Raw genomic sequence first — 23855 nt, 5'->3', positions numbered from 1 at the left:
TAATAATAATAATAATAATAATAATAATAATAATAATAATAATAATAATAGAACTGCTGAAATTGAGAGAGTGTGGATTTAATGACTAAACAGATGGGAGACTTACTGTGGCATAAGCTTTTCTAAAGGAAGTGCATGTTACAGAATTAATAAATAGAAAAATAAGGTTGCATTGGTCATCATAATAAATAGTTGCATGGTATCACCAAAGTAGGAATATGTACGGTAGTGTAAAAATGAATTGAATTATGAAGTATGAATTATGAGAGTAAGACTTTCCTGCAATAAGATACAAAAAGCATAGATTAGTTTTCATAAATATAAGGTTATAATTACCATGAAAGTGATGTATATCTCATTCTGCAATATTGTTCTGAGTTGTGAATAAAGCCATTCCTGTGCGCAGGTTACCCTCTATATGGGTTTATTTTTATCCTTGTTGAATTTACTTTAATACTTATAGTTTCTATCTAACTTCAAATCCAATGGATTTTCCTACACAGATGAAAATTGTAAAAAGAAGCTGAAAGACAAAAGTAAGGTTTTTGGTGTCTTTCCACAAACACTTACATTTGACATGTTTTCCCACTAGAGCTCTCTGCATGCATCATTTTAAAACCATTTTAACAAAAAATATTGTTTCATCTTATTACTTCATTTTCAGTGGAAATCATACTAAGAAACAATGAAGTGCAATCTTGTATCCTAAGTATTCTATTAAACTGAATTGGATTACAGAGACAGTAATTTGATTTATTAGGTTAGTTGCCAGAAAATGCTATAAGTATATAGCAAACATACCTTTGTTTTAATCAGATGATAAGTATCAATAATGTTATCTGCATATACACCATGATTTGTTTTTTTATGGCAAATTTCCTAGTTTTCTAAATTTTTTTCATCCCTTAAATGGAAAAATACTTAAGCAATATCTGTTAGACCCAGAAGCAGGTATAATTCTGTAGTTTTGCTCAAATGTAACACCAACTCATACTTGAGATTTATTATTATAAGCTGCCTAGAGCATCTTTTATGGTAGAAAGGTGAGGTCTAAATTTAATATATAAATTGTTTGGCAAGATATGAAAGAGTCCTTTGCATGCTTGAAGTTCCTTCCTCACTGCTGATTAAATGATAACTGCATCTTATCCAGGGAATGTAAGATCTGTTTATACAGGTTGAACACCCCTAATCTGGAAATCTGGAAACCTCCAAAAACTGAAACTTTTTGTTGTTAACTGCTCTCTTCTACCTTTGAGACAGCGGGTGCAGTTTTCTTGGTCATTCATCTCTCAGATTCTCAACTGCTTTCCAGCCTCACGTCTCTTACACAGTACAAATAACAAATGAACAATACATGAGACTAGAAAGAGGCACAAGGCTGGAGAGAATGAATGAGCTGGATCCCCACAGCCACTGCCTCAAAAGTGGAAGCAGGTGGCTGGTGGCAAAAAGTTGTTTGGCTTGAGAGAGACTGAAGATCTGTGAAATGACAGGATTCCAAGGGTAGCGCTCAGTGTGAATCCACATCTCCCGCCATTTCACAGATCCTTTCATCTCCCTCTAGCCTTGTGAATACAGTACAGGTATTGTATGCAACTTGTATATTCCAAAATCTGAAAAATCCCAACTCTGAAACAGTTCTGGTCAAAAGCTTTTTAGATAAAGAATACTCAACCTGTACTACAGTTTGCCTACAAATCTGTGTTGTCAACCAATGTTTGAAATAGGTTTGAAGCACTGGTTTGGGTGCAAATAATACTTTGCTTATGATTTGCTGCTAAATTGGCAGTGAGGAGAGAAATTGGAGCAATGAGTTGGGAGAAGGAGAAGAAAGAGCACAGCAGTTATGTAACGTCACAGCATGGTTTGGTGTTGCATCTGAGTGAAACTATAGTTGTATTATGGCCTTGGAATTAAAATCACATATAAGTTTATTTAACTGGCAGCTATGTCTTGTGGAGAGAAGCTACGTACATTCTGAATTGCAGCCAACATAAAGGAAACCCTTGTTTTTATTATTTTGGCTGCAGTATTACTTAGTAGGAAATGAAAACATTGTTCAATTTCCATCATGGATTTGCTGTATTTCTAACACTTCATAATTCTGGTGGCATGGATTTCCCCTGTAAATGAGAAAAGATGAAGCACAGTTTGTACATATGCAAGTTTCAACCCCCCCCCCTTCATATTTGTGCTGCAGCTACACATTTTAGCATGACTATTCATCACAAAAATGTGCACACCACCCCATCAGTCTCCCATTTCTACAGCCATTCTTGGTTATGACTATCCCATCAATTTCTTTTATCATTCATTACCATCATTTGCTGAATTTTCTTTCTAGCTCATTTTGTTTGACACTGCTGAAATACTGAAGAGCTGTTGTACAGCAAACTGTTATGTCACATATTTTAATTCTTGTATACCTGGTTGTAGCATACAGTCATGAGAGAGAGAGAGAGAGAGAAAGAGAGAGTTCGAAACAATTGTATTGTATTTTTGCAGACCAGCGGCAGTATAGTTATGGTAGTGTTCTACTGTGAAATTGTTTTAAGTTTTATGTTGTAAGCCATCTTGAACTTCTGTGAGATAAGAAATGTGGTATAAATGTTTTAAAAGAAATAAATACAGCCAGCCCTCCATATCCATGCATTCTGCATTCACAAATTCAGACATCCATGGCTTGAAAATATATTCCCCCACCACACACACACACACAAAGAAAGAAAAGAAAAGAAAAGAAAGAAAAAGCAAATGTTGATTTCCCCATTTTATAGAAGGGACACCATTTTACTACACTATTGTACAGGGTGATTCAAAAGGAATGGTGCAACACTAACTAGGAAAACAGCTTTACTTTTGCATCATTCTTTTTAAATCATCTGGTATATAATGGGACTTGAGCATCCACAGATTTTGGTATCCATGGGAGGTCCTGGAACAAACCTCAGCAGATAACAAGGGTCCAGAGATTGAACTGATAATTAGAAAGTCCTTGGTTCAGATTTTATGTCAGTGACTTAAGATGCTAAGAGACCTTAGGCAAGCTTTTGTCTCACCCATTCTCACTTGTAATATGGGGATGAAAATATCGACCTCCCTTAACATGCTTGTGTTTATAATGTTTGCCAAATGCTTTAAGCATTTTAAAACATGATACCTGCACCACGTATGATAATTATAACTATTAATATGTGAGGTATTGGCAAGCTAAGTCACATTTAACATTCTGCAGAGCAGAGCTTGGAAATATAACTGTTTTGGACTATAACTCCCAGAACTCTCAGCCAACATGGCCAAAAATGCAAAAAGCTACTCTGTTTTTAGGAATTGACATTAAAAGAAGAAAAAAAACACCTTTCCAAACTCTGTACCAGAGTAAATGTCTTCAATTTGTTTTCCTTTTCTTTAAATACAAAGATGTGGTTTTCATTATGCTTGTACTACATGTCCAACATTAGAGTTTTCTAATTAACATTGTTTTTTTATCTTCACATATGCTAACTTATACACTTTTAAAAAAATCTTAGATATTGAAGTACAGAAAATGAAGAAAGCAGTGGAATCTCTAATGGCAGCAAATGAAGAAAAGGTACTAGAATGTTATTTTAATGTCATTTTAAATTACTTCATTTCATTTTATATCCACATTGATTTAAAGCAAGAAGGATGTCTTTTGGCCGAAGCAGTAATTATGGGGAGGCACAAATGGTATTTCATTATCTTCTTTACACAGATAGGTCCAAAATCAGCAGTCGCAACTAAAAATGTAAAAAGGAAGTACTTAATCTAATAGAACAACAAGTATTTAAGTATTCAGGTTTTAACAATCTGGACAACTTAACTCTTAATTTATTATTACGCTTTCAAAAAACCAATTGTTTATTGTTACCAGATGATATTTATATAGCCATGTTGTTCATTGCCCCCAGGAAAGAAGTAGAAAATGTTAACTAAATAAAACACATACATCTTTTTTAGGATCGGAAGATAGAAGAACTCCGACAAGCTCTCAATCGATATAAGAAAGTGCAGGATATGGTGATACTGGCTCAGGTCAAAAAAGGTACAGCACTAGTTTAATACCATTGACTCTGCTAGCTGGCACAGAATATCCCAACACTACCCATTAACCTTGGCAGAATAATACCATTTTGATTGGGATTATATGGCCAAGTGGTCCAAGGTAATAACCCTCAACCTGTTTAACTTGAGATTTGTTTATATGTGCAAGTGCTAGATCAGAGATTTCTGACAGGAAAAAGTGTGCCTTAATTATCAGGGACAGTTTTGCTTCCTATTTGATTCACACTTTGTGACTGACATTTTTCATTTGAGAACCCCAAAGGTATTTTCTAGTGAAAGCTAAGCAGTTATGGCAGTTGGAGTTGATGGGGCAAAAGGAACAGTCAGAGGCTGCTCCCTTCCCTGATTTCCCTGGGACTGCAGTGGGACTGCAGCAAACAGACACCTGGGACCCCAGGGCACCCACTGCCGCAGTCCTCAATGGGCCATGAAAAGGAGCGATAAGAAAACGCTCCTTTGTGGCTGGTTTAGGGCTGTGTTTGCAGCCTTGGTGCAATCTCAGGGTGTGTGTCTTGTTCACGCCTTGCTCCCAGACTGGCCCTATGGCAGCCCCTTTCGGCCATCTGTTTGAGGCCATAGAATCAATTTCTTTCAATAAGAGGGCTAAATATGTGTTCAGATCACTCTTCCATTTGAATAAAGAGGATATGAATGTCTGCTTATTTTGTGCTGAATTTTTTCAGAATGATAGAGACATTAAGTGTCTGAATCCTATTAGTTAGACTCATCTAGAGTAGACTCATTCATTCAACTGTTGAATGGTGAATCAGTGAACAGTTGAATCTCATTCATTTAAGGAGTCTGCTCTGGGAATGAGGTCTACACATGAAGGAAAGATCTTCCTTGAGGCTGAAATATTTTCATCTGTATCTAATCAGGAAAGCTAGTTTTGGATTGAGTAGCATCAATCAAGGAAGTCATGGCCCTGAGCCTCCAAGACCCAAGAAGTGCATTTGATGACTGGAAACCTTGGTGGTCTCTCCTAGCAACAATGGTACATCATAAATCAAAAAACAAACTTGTCGTTTAACAGCAAACTTGATGTAACAGCAAGGTTGTTTTTCCAGATTATGTCTAGGCTGCAATTTTGTGCCCACTTTCTTGGGAATCAGACTCACTTACTTCTGAGTAGAGATGTAGAGGGTTGTGTTCTGTGGATGACAATTATTGTGTATTAGAACAAGTGCAATTTAGCATAAATACTTTCAAAGGGGGAAATCAGGAACTGCCATATTTGGATTCAGTCATCAAATATTAGTGCATGTTTAGTAGTTTTCTCAAATAATTTACAAAGGCATAATCCCTAGACTAGAAAGACTAATTTAAAAATAATAAGAAATAAATAATACTGTTTGTCTTCATAAATAGCATTTCTAAGTTTGCAATATGCATGGAGAAGACGATTAGTCAACAATATTACATTTCTGTGCTGACAGGCAAGGATGATGAATATGAGGAGTCTGCCAATTCAGGATCTGTTTCAGTAACCTTGTCAGATGCACAGAATCTAAGTGAACTTGAGAAAAGTCCATCTCCTACACCAGTTACAGGCTCTCCAAACCATGCAGAATTTAGACCAAAAACTCCTGAAGAGGTAATTTTTCCACTGTTTGCTCTCTCATCCCCATATGACTCCTAATAAACTTCATTTGTAGTCCAGCTCTTTGGAATAAATACTTTCCATCTAGCAAGAGGTATCAATTTATATTTATTATAGTGTTGTTTTCATGAAGAGCTCTTTTTGAGGTGAAAGAGATCAATGATACATCGTGGAATGACTATATATTCAATATGTTACTACATTTTAGTACCAACAATATTCAACAATATATAATAACAATATTGGAGATCCAACAATATTCAAACATTAGTTATTAGTAATCAAGAGTGGGCAGCCCTTTGCTCCAGTCCACCCCTTCTCTTTTGTGCTCTGATTTTGAAAAAACAAACAAACACCCATGCACACAATCAAGAAACCACAATCTCTTAACAATCAAGAAACTTCAACATAAAACTGAAGTATGAGTGGGGAGTTGGGAAGCACTGGATTCCAGTTCCTTTTCCTGGTTGGGTGAACCATGGTAATGCTGGAAAAAATGGAAGGCAGCAGAAAAAGAGGAAGAACACATTACAGATGAATTGACTCAATAAAGGAAACTGGAGCCTTTCATTTTAAGAGTGAGCAGGACTGTTGATGACTAGGGTTCTTCAAGATGTCTTATTCATAGATCTCCATAAGTCACAGCTGACTGCATTGTGGAAGCATTACAAGGCTGCGGTCCTATGTGTATGTAACTAGCAACGATCTCCATTGAACACTGAGAGGATCACTTCTAGGCAACGATGCATGTGGGCCAGTTTAGGTGAGGACTTCCGCCTCTAATTGGTTAATAAAATAATTGATTAAAAAGGTGTGTGGTTGATTATGCAACAGATCATATAAACATTCCTAATTATTAGATTTAGTAGTAAAAGGCTTCAGACTGTTAAACCTGAGTGTGTTGTGCTCTTATGTCCAGCTAATAAATGTGTTTCTTTGCTGCCTTTTAGTAAGAAGTGATATCTTTTTTTCCATGTAGCATCCACTACAGATCCATACAAGCGTCTTGCAAGTTTCCATCCCTTCTTTTTCACCATCAATCAGACGTTCAGATGAATCTACTGATAAAGCGAATGCCCAGTCAAAAATGGAAATTACAGGTCAAGTGAGGTATGACTCCTTTTTGAGAGAAAATGTGATAGTATTGTAAAAGAAAGGTGAGGACATCTGGTACAGAAGAAAGCTCTGCTAAATGTTGAAAACATTGAGTACATTCCTTATGTTGGAAGCCTAATGAGTTTTGGTTTTAGAATCAAAACTCACCAATTGGAGAATGTAACAGAACTGTGCTGGATCTGCATAGCAGTTTTTCTGCCTTTGGGTTGCATAGACTGGCAAAAACATAAAGCTGGAAGTGTTTCAAAGTCCACCTCTGGTTTTGAAAAAAATCATTTCTAAAAAATGTTAAACAGCATAGGGTGTCCCTGCATTCTGTTTTGAAAATGAATTGCCAAGAAATTGCTGTTCTTCGGGAAGAACAGGAAAAAAAGGCTAGTCCAGGAGTTTGTGTGGCCTGAGGGCTGCCAAAACAGTACTGGGGGCTGCATACCCCTAGGCTATTAAACTCTGTGTGAAAATCTGAATTAATGGAGCACAAGCATCAGTGGCTACTGAGGACAATAGCTAAGTAAATTTTTCCATGGTCAGAAGCAGAAACAGTGTTTGCGGCACAGAACTATTTCTTTCATGCATTGCCTTTGGGATTTCTACAAGCATTTAGATGCTTCCACTAGTAACAAGTGCTGGAGGATTAGGTGGAATCTTTCTTAGGCCTTTTGAATCACTATATCAAGGGTGTTGTTGATGGGAGAGTTTTCATGCCAACTGCTCAAAGACTGGGCCAGTTTTTAATCTCTGTCCACTATACTGTACATCAGTGGTTCCCAAACTTTGGTCCTCCAGTTATTTTGGACTTCAGCTCCCAGAAGCCCCAGCCAGCTTGTTTAATAGGCCGGAATTCAGGAAGATGAAGTCCAAAATACCTGGTGGACCAAAGTTTAGGAATCACTGCTGTACATCCTGGTGTACCAGAAGTGGCATCGTAACACTTCCATTTCCCATTTTCATCCCCTTCAAGTCCTTTGGGGTTTGTTGGACAAATGGGGTAGTAAAAATGCAGGTTGCTGCCAGTGGCATCCCTAGGGTTGGTGTTACCCAGTATGGTAACTCATGGTATAACACCCTCCCCCATCGACTTCCTCCCATTTTACACTGTACAGAATCTTTAGGAATGATTTTTGGCACTAATGTTACTGGTAAATCATAATTCCATATACCACTGAATGTAATGAGAATAGTTGTGACATAAACAACTAGCAAAATTTATACCTTCAACTTACAGTATCATATGCAGAACCTTAATGTATTTACATATGCATAGTGAAGATTTGGTTAAAATGTGATGTTTTAAAGAAAATTTTAATATATATATATATATTTAAAAACTAATTTCTAATTTTTTTTAAAAATTGAAATTTTAATTTTAAAAAATTCTGGGGCCTCTCCTTTCTTCTCCCTCTGAGCTTCACCCCACACCCAGCATATCTTAAAGCATTTTAAAAGGAAGCAGGTGAATACCACAGCCCATTTCTGCCAAAAGGTAGGTATTTGAGGAGCAGTAGTGTCACCCCCCCTTAGGGTGTCACCGGATGTGGTCCTCACCCCCCACACCCCCCTAATGATGGTACTGGTTGCTACATCTGTATGTGGGGTTGGGTGGTTTGGGGCAGAAAATTGCCCAAAATGTGTGCCAGTTTTTATTGAAGGGGTGGAACGCTGGGGGCTTTGGGGAAGGCCAGGGAATTTGGGGGGCAATAAAAGTGGAGATTAGTGGCTGCACCTTCCCCACTACTGCACTTTCCCCACCACTTCACTTCAAACTTTGTCTTTTTTGGGAGGGAGGCATGTATTTTACTATTTATCTACCTCCCCTCCCCATTAAAGTATGTTTAAGACGTACAAAGTTGTGTCTTAAAGATACATAAACTTTTTCACAAGACATTTTTAGCTTCAACATTTTCTCAAAGTTCAGAATTGCTGTAAAAAAATTTGCCTGGGCAAATAGCTCAGATTAAGTTCAGTGACTGTAGCCTGAGCAATCCATCTTGGTTCATTTGTGGACCATAATTTTTCCACCCTTGAGGAAATGAGTGCATAAGAGAGTTTCTTTAAGCATGTGTTTTATTTATCACGTTATGTATTGTTGCTGTTTACAGTGAGAACACACCAATGGCCTCTATAGAAGCCCAGCTAAGTGATACAAAATTGTAAGTATCTTAAACTATAGGTAAAGCTAAGACATGTTTTAAAAAAACAAACGAATGGAGAATTTTACTACACCTTCTTTTTTCATGCTGTTATCATGCACTCCTCTTTCCTGCTCATTGTATTTATCTAGCCTAGCTTTTCCTTTCTGTTGCAGTATGAAGCGTCTCCAAGCAAGTTATATAGCACCAGGGATTTACAGAATATTGTAATATTTTCCCACATTGTTTTTGGCTGCCTTTTATACTAAAGTCAGGAGGAAATTGGCTGGCTTTATAGACTTCTAATATGACCAGATTATTAATCAGTACTATCTGTGTTTAAGTTAATGACATCATGAAATGCTTTGCTAAACTGAACTGTATGTTTAACAGAATTTCTAATACAATAGTTACTCTGTCTTTTGACCTTTAGTATAATAATTGACAATGTTGTCCTGAACAATGGGTTCCATCAGTCAGTCGCTACCTATTTGTGGTTACTAAGTGCAGTTCACTGGAATGGATTGAACATATTTTGGAGGAAGAGGGAGAGGCTGAAGTCTTAATGCTTTGCTCAGGAAGTCAAGATTTGTGGTGACTGTCATCCCTAATGTCTGCCTTGCAGATGTTTGAGAAAGAGCAAGAAAGTCAGTTTTGCTTCATCCTATAACGTGGAGGGATGTGTGACCATGCTTACCAGCCCCATAGATTTACACAGGGATTGAATATCTGAACCTTGAAAGTAGAATGACAGGAGACTGAAATCATAAGAAGAAAAGGAACTTAACTAATTAATCCTTTTCCACAGTTCATTCTGCCATTATTCAAGTGACTGCTTTTCATATCCTTGCCGGAAATAAAGATGTGGTTTGATTTCAAAATGATTCCAATTTAACATAATTATAAAATTTATTAGGAAGGCCCCAGAGCCAGTCTGAACATAGAAGCAAAGCAGAGTTGGGCTTTGTTAGTACTTGGAAGGGAGATCACACAGCGAATACCGTGTACTGTAGGCTGCATTCAGAGGAAGGCAATGGAAATCACCTGGAAAAAAATCTTGCCCAGAAAACTCTGTGATAGAGTTGCCATAAAATGGAGTCAACTTGAAAGTGCATAACAACAACACAACAAACATTTACCAAAGAAAACCCACATATATAGAGAGATGTTTATTTCTTAGGGGCTTGATTTACTGATTTTCATTTCTTTATGATTGTGGAAAAGATAGAGTCCTCTAGTTAGACATTCCTCTCTGGACTGTCAGGAAGCCCATTAGAATAAAACAAGAGAGGGAAGAAAAACAGAAAAAGCCTATGTAAAATACCAGGGTTATGGCTTTTCCTAAAAATTAACATTATAAAGAAGAAATCAGTGTTGCGAGTTTGCAGAAGGAGAATGTTAACCCCTGTGTCACAATCATGCGTCATGGGGCAGAATTAGTCCCCTAAAACAGGCTGGTCGATTTGTCCTCCCTTTATGGTGTTGGACTGCCATTCCCATCATTCCTCAACATTGTATTTGCTGGCTTAGGTAGATGGGAGCTGCAATCCAAAATTGGGGAGGATCACAAGTTGCCCACCTCTTTCCAGAGTAACAATTGTTTCTGGGATCCATTTTTCATGGGAAAATCTTTTTTTCCTAGCCTTTTGAGCATATGGCATTATTTATCGATGGCAATACAAAAATGTTTATTTGTTTATTTTTTGTAATTAGTGAAGCAACAGCTTATTTCTTGAAATAGTTGTTGTTTGGCTTAAGTTTTAAAACTAAAATGATGGAGCATGTTAATTGATTGCATGGCTAAACAAACAAAAAGCCAGCTTTGTTGAATATCATTAGTTTAAAGTTTAGGAAATGGCATGATATGTGCTATTTTGGGTGTGTGAGGACAAGCATGCAGTTTGATTTCATAGAATCATAGAATCATAATCCTGGTTTATAATTCATTCTGGTCGTATCTGACTCTGCTTGGCTCCACTTGCATGTGGAACATGCTGAACTAACCAAGAACTTACTAAGGTGGCAGAGCTTAGTATTGAGTCCAATCGTGAAGCCTCTCTTTTCACTCCTGTGTGAAACTGGATCTGCAAGTCAACCATAAACCCTGGCTTCAGATTATGGGTTTATTAAAAGGTAGACAATTCAAGAGTCTAGGCTTGGATACTGTATGTCTAAGCTTTTCCACAGTAAATTCCTGGTTAGTTTAATCTGTGCTCCAACCTTGTAGTCAAAAATGTGTAGGTGCTTTCCTTTTAATGTTTAGTTGTGCCTTTATGTCTCACGTTTGTGGACTAAGAGATAACTTGATTATGGATGCCTATTAGGTTTGTGACAAACCTCATATTTAAACCAGGGCATTTTATCATTCTGAACTGAATTCCTGTTGAAATAAATGGTGTCTAATTAGATTTTTAGTATATATTGTTATAAATTTGGGGAGAAGGATTAATGTTTCAGAATATTGCTTTTCAAAGAATGTATCTGATACACAACATTAAGTTACAATTTTAAAAAATCCATTGCTTCTAGAACTTCAGCCCTGCAAAAATCCAGTAGCTTGGGGAACCTGAAGAACGAAGCAACTGATGTGAGTAGTCCTGTTATATTAGTGTTTTCTTTTACAGTGTTGATCCAGATGGTTACTTACACACATGTGCATGCTCACACACATACTTGTATTGCTTGAGTTCACACATTCATGTTGCATTACATTGTACGCAGTTGTGAATTACATGTGTGAAAAGATGATCAAATGGGGGTGTAGAGTAGTACATATAGTAGATAATATGTCTTCATATTTTTATGGACATCTGTCTCTTACTAAATCCTTACAACTTTATGCAAGTGACCTAAAATGGCATTCCTAAAATTTACCTTGCCTTGTTTAATATTTTTGTTTACTGTCTCCTTATCTCTGCTTTCCTCTGCAATAGGATGAATATCTTACACAATTAAGTGACAGGGATAACTTGATGCTTAACAGGCTTTATTTGAAATCAGTTGGATAGCTGTTAAATGGACCATCTGTTTGCCAATGCTTTGAATTCTTTCCAAACAGGGCAAAGAGGCTGGACAAAAGCAAGAAGAGGTAACTTGAGGCAGATCAATCTTTCTCTTTTGCTTTCTATAATGTTCATATTTTACTCTCATTTAAAAATTCATAAATTTTTTGGTATGTAAAAAGGTGTGAATTTTAGGCAAGCAGTTTCCTACCCTATAGGTATATGTCTTTTTGTATGCTGTTTCCCCCTAATGCAGAGGTTCTCAACCTTTGATCCTCCAGTTGTTTTGGACCTCAGCACCCAGAAGCCTTTGCCAGCATGGCCAATAATGAGGGAATCTGGGAGATGAAGTCAAAATCATCTGGAGGACCAGAGGTTGAGAACCACTGCCCTAATGGGTACATTTGTGTATATGTGCACATTTCCCTGTGAATGTGTTTTTATACTCATTCCTTGAATTGCATTGTAAAATTCAGACAAGTGCCAAAGCAAAAATATAATCAGGCTCTGCTTTATGTATGTAGATATGAAGATTAAGTCAGTTCATAGTAAAATGCAAAGTGCATAAATTTCTTCTTCATTTCTTGAGGGAATATATTTCTATTCCATTTTTTAATGGAGACATTGTAGGTACAACACCTGAATACCAGTAAAGCCAATGAAATTTGAGTGTCCCATACATAACATCCTAATTTATTTCCCTATTTCGTTGACCAAGATCAAACCAGCACTCCTCATTTCAGATATACCAAGACACACTGGCTTAATGCAGCACCTGTGTACTGAAGCCCGAACACAGTGCAGTGGGACAAAAATGTGGAAACAGCACATAGTCGTGGTTCACATGCATGATTTCATAAACTATTCATCAGAACAAGTTTGTTTATATTTGCACAATTGTCAAAGTTTTCATAAACCATGATTTATGAAGCCCAGGAAAATTGCCTGAGCACAACCAAAGATTCTAACAGCAGCAAGATGCTGCACTATCTTTGTTACCCTCACATACCTCCTTGGCATGACAGTTCAAAAGAATACACTAAAATTTTATGGTATTCAATGCCTTTTTCTTTCTTCAAGAAAGAAAATATACATTTGACTCTCTCTCTCTCTCCCTCTCCCTCCTGCCCTCTCTCTCATTCTCTCTCATTCTCTGATCACATCTTATGAGGAAATAGTTTTAATTCAAAAAACATTTAAAATGGAACAGATTTTTAGAAAGCCTTACATAGGCTGGGCTATCATTTTTCCTCTCAAAGAAATTTCCTTCTCAAAATTCTTCAAAATAGTTTTAACATATGTTACTGCTTAGCCTATTTTTCCAGTACAGTATATGGACACCTCTGTTGGCTTTTCTCACTTAACTCTTTCTACAGCTGAGTACAGAGAAATCATAGTATGGTGATGTGATGTATTAAACTTTTCTTTTCCCAACCAATCAGAGCAAAACACCCACAGATAGTAGCAAGTATGGAACCCTTCCTCCTAAATCCCCCGGAGAGGACGATGCCTTTGGAACCCGTAAAGCTCGGTCTTCATTTGGGAGAGGCTTTTTCAAGATCAAAAGTAACAAGCGGACAGCAAGTGCACCTAACTTGGGTAGGTTCAGTAAAGGCTAAGTTCAGATCTTTTCACTGTAGATATGTAACCTGATAGGCCAGAGGGGCAGATATAAGAGTAGTGATTTTCATTAAAAACATGAAGCAAGCTGAAGTAGACATGTGTAAACACATGAAACTTCAATGGGTAGAAGGAAAATTCTGCCATTTAAAATTCTGGTGCTTTTATAAAGGGATGTGCAAGTAAGTTGCATGCATATTTTGTCGTTCTTATAATTCTCTTTGTTAATTTCACATACAACGCTTGGTGCATGTAGCGAACAAAGTCTCTTATCCAGGCACACAAATACACATACATACATTCCTGGATGTACTGGCCATGCAACATTTCCACTGCAAAAGGGGTAGGAAGATTGTGAAGTTCTTCTGAAAATATGCTTGTAGATATTAGATGAAGTTATATGCTTTAGATGTAGTAGAGTGCAAAATGCACAAGCCCAAATCTTCATGGACTTGGAAGTCCACAGTCTTGATTACTCATGGAGGGGCGACCCCCATTGGCTAAAAAGGTGTGCATGCTCATGACCATTTAAGCCAATAGGGCTCGAATATATCTGAGTTTCCATTTTCACGGGGTGGTGGTGGTCTGGAATGAATCCCCTGTGAAAGCGGAGGGGCGACTGTATTTATAACGTAATCAAAATATTTCAAACACACCTAAGAGCAATAATGAATGGCAAGTAGAATGAAAGTAATGGTTGTACATAATTCTTTTCTATCATTTATGCAGATCTAAAAAATCTTTTATCCTACTTATTTGGTGTGAGCTCTTGAATGGTTGGTCACTCTAATATGGCTCATTTGTATGTTAGCTATCTGTGTTATGCATGTGTCTTTTGTTTTTGTACTTTCCTTGTCTTAATAGTGTTAAGTTTTCATATGTCTTATTTTGTTGTCCTGGGTATGTTTCCCCCCTTGCTCTGCGTGTGGTTATGTGCGTTATTTGGATGCCTGAAGATCGCAGTCGAAGTGCAAGTGCACCCACCTTAGGTATAGTAGACCTGCATGTGTTACTTGCTCCAACTAACGCTGGACCATGGCCATGCAGGGCACTACAGCAAAGACCTCTATATTGGAATGTTCATCCATCTCTTATGTTACATTAACTTATGAACATTACTAAGAAGCCTGCTGCATTGTTTAGTACTTACATAATCCATACTAATAATACATATCATAGAGTTCATGAAATTCAAGGTGCAAACAGTAAGGGTCAATAATTGCAGTGTCTGCATCTATAGATATTTTGACATCAATAAGGATTAAATGCCTTTTTGTACAGGGCCAATCTAGACACAAGGTGGCATGAAGCAATTATTTCAGAAAGCAGAATCAGCAATTAGCATTCCTTCAGATTGTCAACATACAGTGACCCGATGAATTTCATAGAGGTTTATTGTGTCTTCTTAGACAACGAATACTAAAATGATTTGCCATTGTCTTCCTCTGAGTATATAGCCTTCAGGGCCTGTCTAAAAGAAAGTGTAACAAATTGACATACTAAAAGGAAAAAGATGAGTTGAACTCACTGCCAAGTAGTATGTTTAGTGTCAGAATTCCAGGAGTTTAGTATAATAAGAGTGGGAATTTTTGGACCTTTAAGTCTTTTGGCCTACAATTTCCATGTTGCTTTACCATTGATCATGCTGGCTGGGGATGCTGAACATTGAAGTCCAAAACATCAAGAGGGCTACAGATGCGTTAGAAGGACCATCAAAGCAGTAAAAAGGATATAAATTTTATGTGTCCTCTCTTCACATAACCTAAGCACCCTGCTGTACATTTTCTCTTGTGGATTTTTCTGTAAAGTCAGTAACTCTTCTTTTAAAAAACAAATGTTCCACAAGATTTCTTCCCCTACTTGACCTAGCTTGGAAAAAGGCTGCAGTATACTTCATTTTTGACCACTGCTATTTGTTTCTTTTAATAGCTTCGTAGCTCTCTCATTCCTTTTGGCACTTTTTTTCTAGCTTTACTCAGAGTGTACATTCACAGATTTCCTTTAGATTATGTGATTAACTCTGCATTTGGACAGATAAAAGGATAAACAAGAAGTAGAAGCAGATTTGTTTGCAAAGGCATGCATCATACACACATGCTTCTTAGAGTTCCAAGTTCATCTGCTGCTCTCAGTTTGCACTTCCAGTGACAAAGATGGCTGCTGTTTGCAGCTTTGTACTTGCTGGCATAGCTTTCCTGAAGCATTACTAATATATCCTTAGTTAATTTGGGGTGGAGGAGAGGGGGAATTTATTATTTTAATTCATTTGAATGTGTTACTTTGTTTGCTAACTTCAGTAGGATGATGCAGTTCTGATCATTATATAAATCATTTCTTGAACCAAATGAAAATTTTCAGGCATTGCTTCCGTTGTTCAGTTGTGGATTATTTTACAGTATTATTTTTATTTATTTTATTATATTATTATTTTACTGACTTGACTGAGGCAAAAGAAACATTCTTATTAATACTCAAGATCCAGTGGTGTACTTTGTTATGCAACGCAAGTGGAATCGCCACATTCTTTCCCTCCTCCTTCTGCTCCAAAAATTTCTTCAGAGAGTTTCCTGGCTCCCTTCAAGTAGGCTTTCAGGGGACATGGAGAGCTGTAGAAAAGGAGGACAGGGTGCTGATCCTGGCAAAATCTGTTGGATCCAGTGGAAGTACACTATTAGATTTCTGCTTTACAGCATTTATAAGGCATTTTTTCACATAACAGAATTGGTACAACTTCCTCAGCCGTTGTTCTTCTTCATTCTTTGGATGATGTCAGAAAGTGTTTCTTAACTAGTCTCCTTCATATTTTCTGTATTTGGGGACATATACTTTTGAATGTTTCAGAAATGATATCAAAGGTTAGGTATGCTTTCAGTCTTGCATCTACTAACTGCATTTGTATTATCAGAAATTACAAATACAGTGGACCCTTGTTATACGCTGGGGTTTGGTTCCAAGATCCCCTGTGTATAACAAAATTCGTGTATGCTCTCAAGTCCCATTAAATATAATGACATAGCAAAATGGTGTCCCTTATAAAAAATGGAAAATCAAGGTTTGATATTTGAAATGTATACTTTTTGGGAACATTTTCAAACCGTGTATGCTTGAATCAGTGTATAAAAAATCCGTGTATAAGAAGGGCCGACTGTATTGGTCAAAGCCGTTCCATATCTAGATAATATGTTCTGGTTCAGAGGTTCATAATAATCAGTTACAAATACTGTAAAAATATTTTGTTATTTATTCATTTCAGCAATTGCGAGGCATAACTAAGTTACATTAGTTGTAATGTAAGGAAATGTAGGATAATGTCACTCTTTTTGTGATGTAACTATAATTTTTAATTGATTTTATAATTACTGGGGGTGTGGCCTCAGTAATATATATATTTAATAGCACATGCTTAACACCTGTAGCACTGTGATTATTTTCCTTCAGAAAATTAATGTTAAAGATTTTGTTTTAGTTACTTTTGAATAATGCAAAGGTATAGAGGTGTTTTTTTAAACTGTAACATCGAAGGCAGAGAAGGCATTTTTTGCTTCTCTACATGAAAACAGCAAATAGGCATTGCCTCTTGGAAATTCATAGTAAGCTGTACAACCTTTTACCATTTTTACCAGTTTTGTATTAGAACTCTATTGGATCAGCATATGTATTTTCCATAGAATGGAATTAGATAAGTCAAAGCCATAAGAGAGAGAATCGAGAACTGATTAATTAATAATGTTAATAATTGTAACTGAATGATATGTTGTAAATTACAAGTAAATTGAACACGAGATTTCTTTCAGTTGACTTAACCCCTGTGCATTGGCTAATTATAGCCTGTGCTATTTCACAAACTAGAAATGGGCACTTAAATTTAATCTGGTTTAAAAACTACAGAGTCACATGAGTAATTCAAGTTTTCTTTTATTTAAAAGCGGAGACAGAAAAAGGATCTGCAGACCATTTAGATCTGGCTGGCTTGCCTCCTCGACCTAAAGGTACTGTAGGTGGGCCTCTGACTCCACCTTCTCCTGATTCTAAAAAGAAAGCCAGAGGAATCAAGAAATTATTTGGAAGGTAATTCTAATTCTAATAATAATAATAATAATTTATTTTTTATCCTGCCCCTCAACGCAATGCAATCGGGGTGGCTTACAACATTTGGGGCGGCTTACAACGTAATTCTGCTGACTGTCGTATTAGAGATAGAATGGGGATTCATCAGTTTCCACACTGGGGCCAGATTTGCAATTCTTGACCATTCAAGAAACTTCTGTGGGAAGTAAAATGGCAGATCAAAAGTACCTGCAACTTGCACAAACATTTTTTGTTTTCAGAACAATATAAACTACAAAGTTTTTGAGAAACTGTACAGAAACTTGAAAAAACCAGGCAGCTTTGCTATAAAAACCTATGCACTGCCTTTGCTATTTTGAATGTTGTGCAGACCAAATGTTATGTGGCAGGAATTCAAGTGCCAATTTTTTCCAATTTGAATGTTGCACAGTTTCCTTTCCAAGATGGAAATTGAACAGTTTTCAGTTATGTGCCAAAAGCTGACCAATTTCTAAAAAACAAGGTAGTTTTCTGGGAAAACTGTGCAACTTTTTAAGAAAAGCTGTATAGTGTCCCATCATTACAGAGAGGAAAAGTGCTTCAGTGTCCCAAAAGACATGGGAGAAAAAATTTCCACTGTTCTTAACATCTGTTGGAAAATGGAAAAAAATAGAGATTTATTATCACTGCACTATAATGTGTTGTAGCAATCTAAATTTCCCCTCTGAAGAGCACTGGGGCTTTCTTAGCTATGTTGAAAATAGGGGGGGGGGGTGACTCTTTCAAGGCTTGTTCCCAGCTGCTTTACTCTTGATGTGATTATCCTCGCCTTGCTCTTTTTATGTAGTTCAATGTTACAGCAACATTAATAGTAGTGCCCAGTTGCTTCTTAACTGGAAAGTGCTAAACAGCTTCAAAACCTAGTCTAGAGGATATCCTGATTACCATTAACCATGGTTAATTGATAAAGTTGGATGGGAACAACTTAGTCCAAAGAATAGAAATACCTGGAAGAGGTACATAATCACAGAATTATAGCACTATGATTACACTCTAACTGCCTTAGCCACATCCTTTGGAATCCTGGGGCTTGTAGTTTGGAGAGGCATTAGACCTCTGGCTGAGAAATCTAAATACTTCTCCTTAAACTGCAAATCTCAGGATGGAATCATGGCAGTTACATCAGAATTAAATGTTACAGCTGTGTAATGTGAAAGGGACCATGGTTAATTTTGTTGTTCAGATTCCCAAATATTCTTCCATGCTATGCAATGCACAAATAATATCATTTTCAGTTATTCTTGTACAGTATATGCTCCCCAGGTGCACTGTCTCAGTCTTTTCCATCTTGGATTAGTAGCGATACTGAGCACAAAATGCTTTTACTAGTTGGACCATCTGTCTGATCCAGGAGACTCTTACACTCTTATACCACTATCATTTCTTAAATCTACACAGTGCGCTTGATCTTAGCCAAAAGGCCAAGAAGCGATTTCTTAAATCTGTCTTTCTTTCTCCTGGCTTTTTTTTCAGACTCCGGAGGAGCCAATCTACCACATTTAATCCAGATGACATGACTGAGACGGAGTTCAAGAGAGGAGGAACGAGAGCAACTGCAGGACCAAGATTAGGCTGGTCGAGAGATCTTGGGCAAACCAATAAGTAAGACACATATATTAAGCCAGCATGGGGAATGCATCTCAGAGTTGAAGCATAAGTAACATGGCTATTGTCGCCTGAATCAAAGAATCTTTATCTGGTTCTGAAAGTGAACTGTCATATCTAAAGTGGGATTCCAGGTTTTAGCTGTCTTTCTAACACATTTCCATCACTTTAAAGCCTGTAGACTTTTAGGTGCTTTCTGCACCGCCATTGGGGGCGTCTCTTATAGACGCCCCTGGGCCTAGTACGGACTCCGTCCATACAAGATGGCGGCGGCCCTTCTACATGGCCGGCGCCATCTTTGCGTATCAGACGCTGAGCGTCCGTATGCGTCGCGCCGCTTGTGACGTAGCGAGCGCGCCCCTGGCACCTCGCTACGTCGCAAACGCGACGGAAAAAGAAGCTCCATTTTGGAGCTTCTTTTTCGGTCCGCGCAGGAGTCGGGCCGTGTGAAGGCTCCGGCTCCCCCGCGGACCTACTGGCGGTGGCGGCAGACCGCCGCAAAGCGGCGGTCTGTACCCCACCTTAGAAATGTAATTTAATCATTCTTGTTGTTTGTTTACACGTTGATCCATTTCCCAGCCTTTTCCAAGAATGTAGATGGGATGATGCTATTTTTTTTGTTTTTTGTTTTTAACAAAAGATGACTTCTACATTTTTGATGAATAAATTTTGATATCATCTTTGCTTTATAGAAGCTTTAGTTTTCAACTGTAGCTCATATTATAACTTATTTAATGCAAAGCCATACTGTAGAATATCCAGTGTCAAAGGGGCACTATTGTGAGACCTGTAATATGACAAATCTCATTCTTTTGTAATATTTTGATGATAATAATATTGGAAAGAATGTGAAATGTATGTAGCTGAGTTAAACTGCATGTGATGAGATAAAACCATGCTTGATTTCTGAACCACTCTTCATAATCTGTTCCTTCGCCTAGTCTAATTAAATTTTACCTGTACCTTCTTATTATATTCTTGTTTTTCTAAACTGACAACTTGTCTCTTCACTTCAACTCCAAATTTAGTGATCTGGACATGCCATTTGCTAAATGGACAAAAGAACAAGTCTGCAACTGGCTTCAGGATCAGGGTTTGGGTTCTTACATAGGTAATGGAAAACACTGGATACTCTCTGGTCAGACTCTCCTGCAAGCTTCTCAGCCTGATTTAGAAAAAGTAGGTATCTGGAGGTACATTTTTAATTAGAAGGGGAATAAACATTTGTTGTAGAATTTAAAACAAAAATCAGATGGGAAATGAAAGAGGAATTAGGGGTGCAGGTGGACTTGGGATGCCTTGTCAGTTTTTCAATCTAAATAAAGCAGATTATATTGAGATACGTTGTTATTATTATTATTATATAGGATGCACATTAGACTCTCTTAAGCACATACAGCATATACTCATCCTCATCTTTTTTTTAACAAAAGATATTACATAATAAAAATACTCTTTTGAAAAAGATTAAACAACTAGCAGTTCAGTACACAGAACACAACTCCATTCTCAGTGTCAGAAATCAAACCTGTTGGAGCACTGCTAAACTTATTAAGCACCAAAAGGTAGTGAGATACTACATTTTACTAACCTGTTTTGAGGAAAAACATATAAAAATATTAGTCATATTCTTAGAATATTATTCTTAGAATATTATGTCATAAAGCTGCAATAGAAAATATTGATACTGTCAGTAATATCTGAAAAAATACAAAAATAGAGTACAGTGGTACCCCGGGATACGAAATACCCACGTTACGAAATTTCCGGGATACGAAAAAATCCCATAGGAAATAATTGTTCCGGGTTACGAAGGTTTTTTCGGGTTACGAAAAATTTTTTGGTGCTTTTCGGCGCTATTTCACACGAAATCGCGGCTTTTCCCCATTAGCGCCTATGGGTTTTCGGCTTGCGAAGGCTTTTCGGGTTACGAAAGCGGCGGCGGAACGAATTAATTTCGTAACCCGAGGGAGCACTGTAATGTTAGAAATGAATGTGTATGTTTTATGCCTACAGTTGGACCTCCTTATACACAGATTGTTTATCCACAGATTCAACCACCGAGGGCTTGAAAATCCCCCCCCCCAAAAAAAATCCAAAAAGCAAACCACAAGGGACATCATTTTTAAATGAGGGACATCATTTTAAGGGACTTGAGTATCCATGGATTTTGGTATCCATGTGGGGTCCTGGAACCAAATCCTAGTGCCATGGTGGCAAACCTATGACACGCATGCCAGAGATGGCACACGCGGCCATTTCTCAAGGCATGCAGAGGGCGGGGAAAAGGAGGAACAGGCGTGTGCCTGTTCCTCTTCTTCCCCCCTTGCCTTCCCAGGTCTTCTTCTGTTTCCAGAGGGGCAGCTGAAGGCCTGGGAGGATGGGGGTGTGTGTGAGAGGTCCCACCCTGGAAGTCCCTCCAGAGGGCAGAGGTCCCATGCTGGAAGTCCCCTTCCCTCCTGGAAGTCCCGCTCCTGGCACTGGGTAATACTCGGTGCTGGAACACTTTTTAGTTTGGGCACTCGGTCTCTAAAAGGTTCACCATCACTGCAGTACATACCAAGGGCCCACTGTGCTTTTATAAACCAGACAATTCTTCTAGAATAAATAACAGTATAGTTGTGGGACAAACTGATTTGTCTGTAGCAAATAAATAATACTGAATGCTTCAGTAACATAAAATGTTAAGCATAATAAGAAATTTAAAACAATAAATCCTGAGGATTTGATGGATTTCAGTTAGAATTTTCTAAGAATTATACAAGGGTTTAATTCAACCTTTATTTGTTATGTTTGAAAACATTATAATGAACATTTAATGAATAAATTAATATTTACAGTAGTTACCACTGGCATGGGAATGCTTCTGGACTTCATCCTTAAAGTAGGTACACTGAAGTCCATGTGAGAGAGTAAAGTCCTGGTTATTTGAATGGGCCTATTCCATGATGAATTGTGGATCCATGAAATAAGACAAAACTGGTTTAAATAGCAATTTTTAATAAAATAATTTATTTTGTAAAAAAATTATATCCCCCTTTCTCCCAATGTGAGTTCCAAGGCAGATTAAAAATATTTCTAAAAATTGTCATTTTAAAAACTTCACTAAATTGAAAGTGTTTTAAAACACTGGGTACATAACAAGGAAGAAAAAGTGCAGCAACTCTCCCACTCTGTTAAAAAAAAGACTTTCTGCAGCAGCCCGAGCCAAAAGCCCATTTAACAATAAGATCTTTCCCTGTCGGGAGAAGAAGGCAGGGAGGCAGCCTAGGCTCCTGCTAAAGAAAGTTCCACAGTCTGGTAGCAGTCATTGAGAAAACCCTATTTTATGCCCTTACCAGACATGTCTGTGAAGTTGATATAAAGATAAAGCCTACTCCTGGAAATCTCAGAACTTGGGTATATTTGGTCATGAACAGCGCTTTTAATTTTATGTTGAAACAAAACTATAGCCAGTAAAGCTGTTTGAGGGGAGGGAGATATTATCTGTAAAGAGCACTGGTCGGTAATCTACTGTAGCATTTTGGGTCCACTGAACACTTGCCAGGGATACATTTAGTGTGCATTATAATAATCCCAACAGGATGCAATCAAAGCATGTTCCACCTTTTCCCAATTTTATAACTGGGAAAAGTCTACTAATTTAATATAGTGAAATTTTGCTTTTAAATCCACTTTATTAAACATGTACAGCAATTCCTAGACAAGATAGGCTGATAAGTACATTTTCATAGAGATATTTAGCAATATTGTTTGCTATCTGCACTTAAGCATCACATTTTTAAATAGAATATAACTCATTTTGAAAAAGCAATTTTTGTTTTGTTGCCCATATATAGGAACTTGGAGTAAAGCACCCACTGCATCGGAAAAAACTTCAGCTTGCTCTTCAGGCATTAGGCTCAGAAGAAGAAAACAACCATGGGAAACTGGATTACAATTGGGTTACAAGTAAGTTTTTGGTTCCCTTTTTTGCCATGTCTCACCAATCCAGTGAGTAGCTCAAATATGTGTGCATCCTCAAACACTTGAAAGGATGTGTGCAAAAAGGAGATAAAAAATAACATTATGCATGCTTTTTTATGTGTAGGATTTTGAGTGAAGAAAAGATTTGCAATTCTGTGTTAAAATAACGTACAGCCCCGCTTCCATATCTATGCGTTCAACAACCCACAGCTTGAAAATATCCTCCCTCCCAGCAAAAAAAAAATAAAAAAAAATCCCAAAAGCATTTTATATAAGGGACACCATTTTATGATACCATTGTATATAATGGGACTTACGCATCCATAGATTTTGGTATCCCATGGAGGACGGGTCCTGGAACCAAACCCCTGCGGATACCAAAGTTCCATTCTGTTGTGTGTATAAACTTGCATAATTACCTGATTTTATATTAACAGCTGATTTACCTTTATAAAGATTTTAGCTGATGATGTCTCAACTGGCTCAGCCAAAACACATATCAGGCTTTAAGTTTTTATCTTTTTTTCGATGTTTTAATGTGTTGTCATTTAGTCGTTTTTTTAATGGAACTGTTTATGTAATGCTTTATAGACATCTGTATCAAATAGGCTTTTAGTGTAT

General features: G+C 37.4%; 1 protein-coding gene across 10 annotated transcripts in view; it reads left to right on the top strand.

The window, feature by feature from the left end:
• The window catches only part of PPFIBP1 (PPFIA binding protein 1), a 133563-nt gene that overhangs the window by 98787 nt on the left and 10921 nt on the right, over positions 1-23855 (top strand). For 3 of the 10 annotated variants that reach the window (XM_042467157.1, XM_042467152.1, XM_042467153.1), the window contains 15 exons: positions 504-536; positions 3534-3595; positions 3985-4069; positions 5526-5683; positions 6669-6799; positions 8905-8955; positions 9111-9161; positions 11464-11521; positions 11993-12022; positions 13379-13535; positions 14513-14545; positions 17483-17624; positions 19137-19265; positions 20297-20447; positions 23108-23219. In XM_042467157.1, the coding sequence (XP_042323091.1) occupies positions 504-536; positions 3534-3595; positions 3985-4069; positions 5526-5683; positions 6669-6799; positions 8905-8955; positions 9111-9161; positions 11464-11521; positions 11993-12022; positions 13379-13535; positions 14513-14545; positions 17483-17624; positions 19137-19265; positions 20297-20447; positions 23108-23219 (1383 nt within the window). The remainder of the gene's footprint in view (positions 1-503; positions 537-3533; positions 3596-3984; positions 4070-5525; positions 5684-6668; positions 6800-8904; positions 8956-9110; positions 9162-11463; positions 11522-11992; positions 12023-13378; positions 13536-14512; positions 14546-17482; positions 17625-19136; positions 19266-20296; positions 20448-23107; positions 23220-23855) is intronic. The other 7 variants (XM_042467158.1, XM_042467155.1, XM_042467160.1 and 4 more) reach the window with 4 other exon arrangements.

This window comes from Sceloporus undulatus, chromosome 5 (assembly GCF_019175285.1).
Source record: "Sceloporus undulatus isolate JIND9_A2432 ecotype Alabama chromosome 5, SceUnd_v1.1, whole genome shotgun sequence".
Taxonomy (NCBI): domain Eukaryota; kingdom Metazoa; phylum Chordata; class Lepidosauria; order Squamata; family Phrynosomatidae; genus Sceloporus; species Sceloporus undulatus.
The sequence above is the reverse complement of the archived record's forward strand: the minus strand, read 5'-3'. Positions and strand labels throughout refer to the sequence as shown.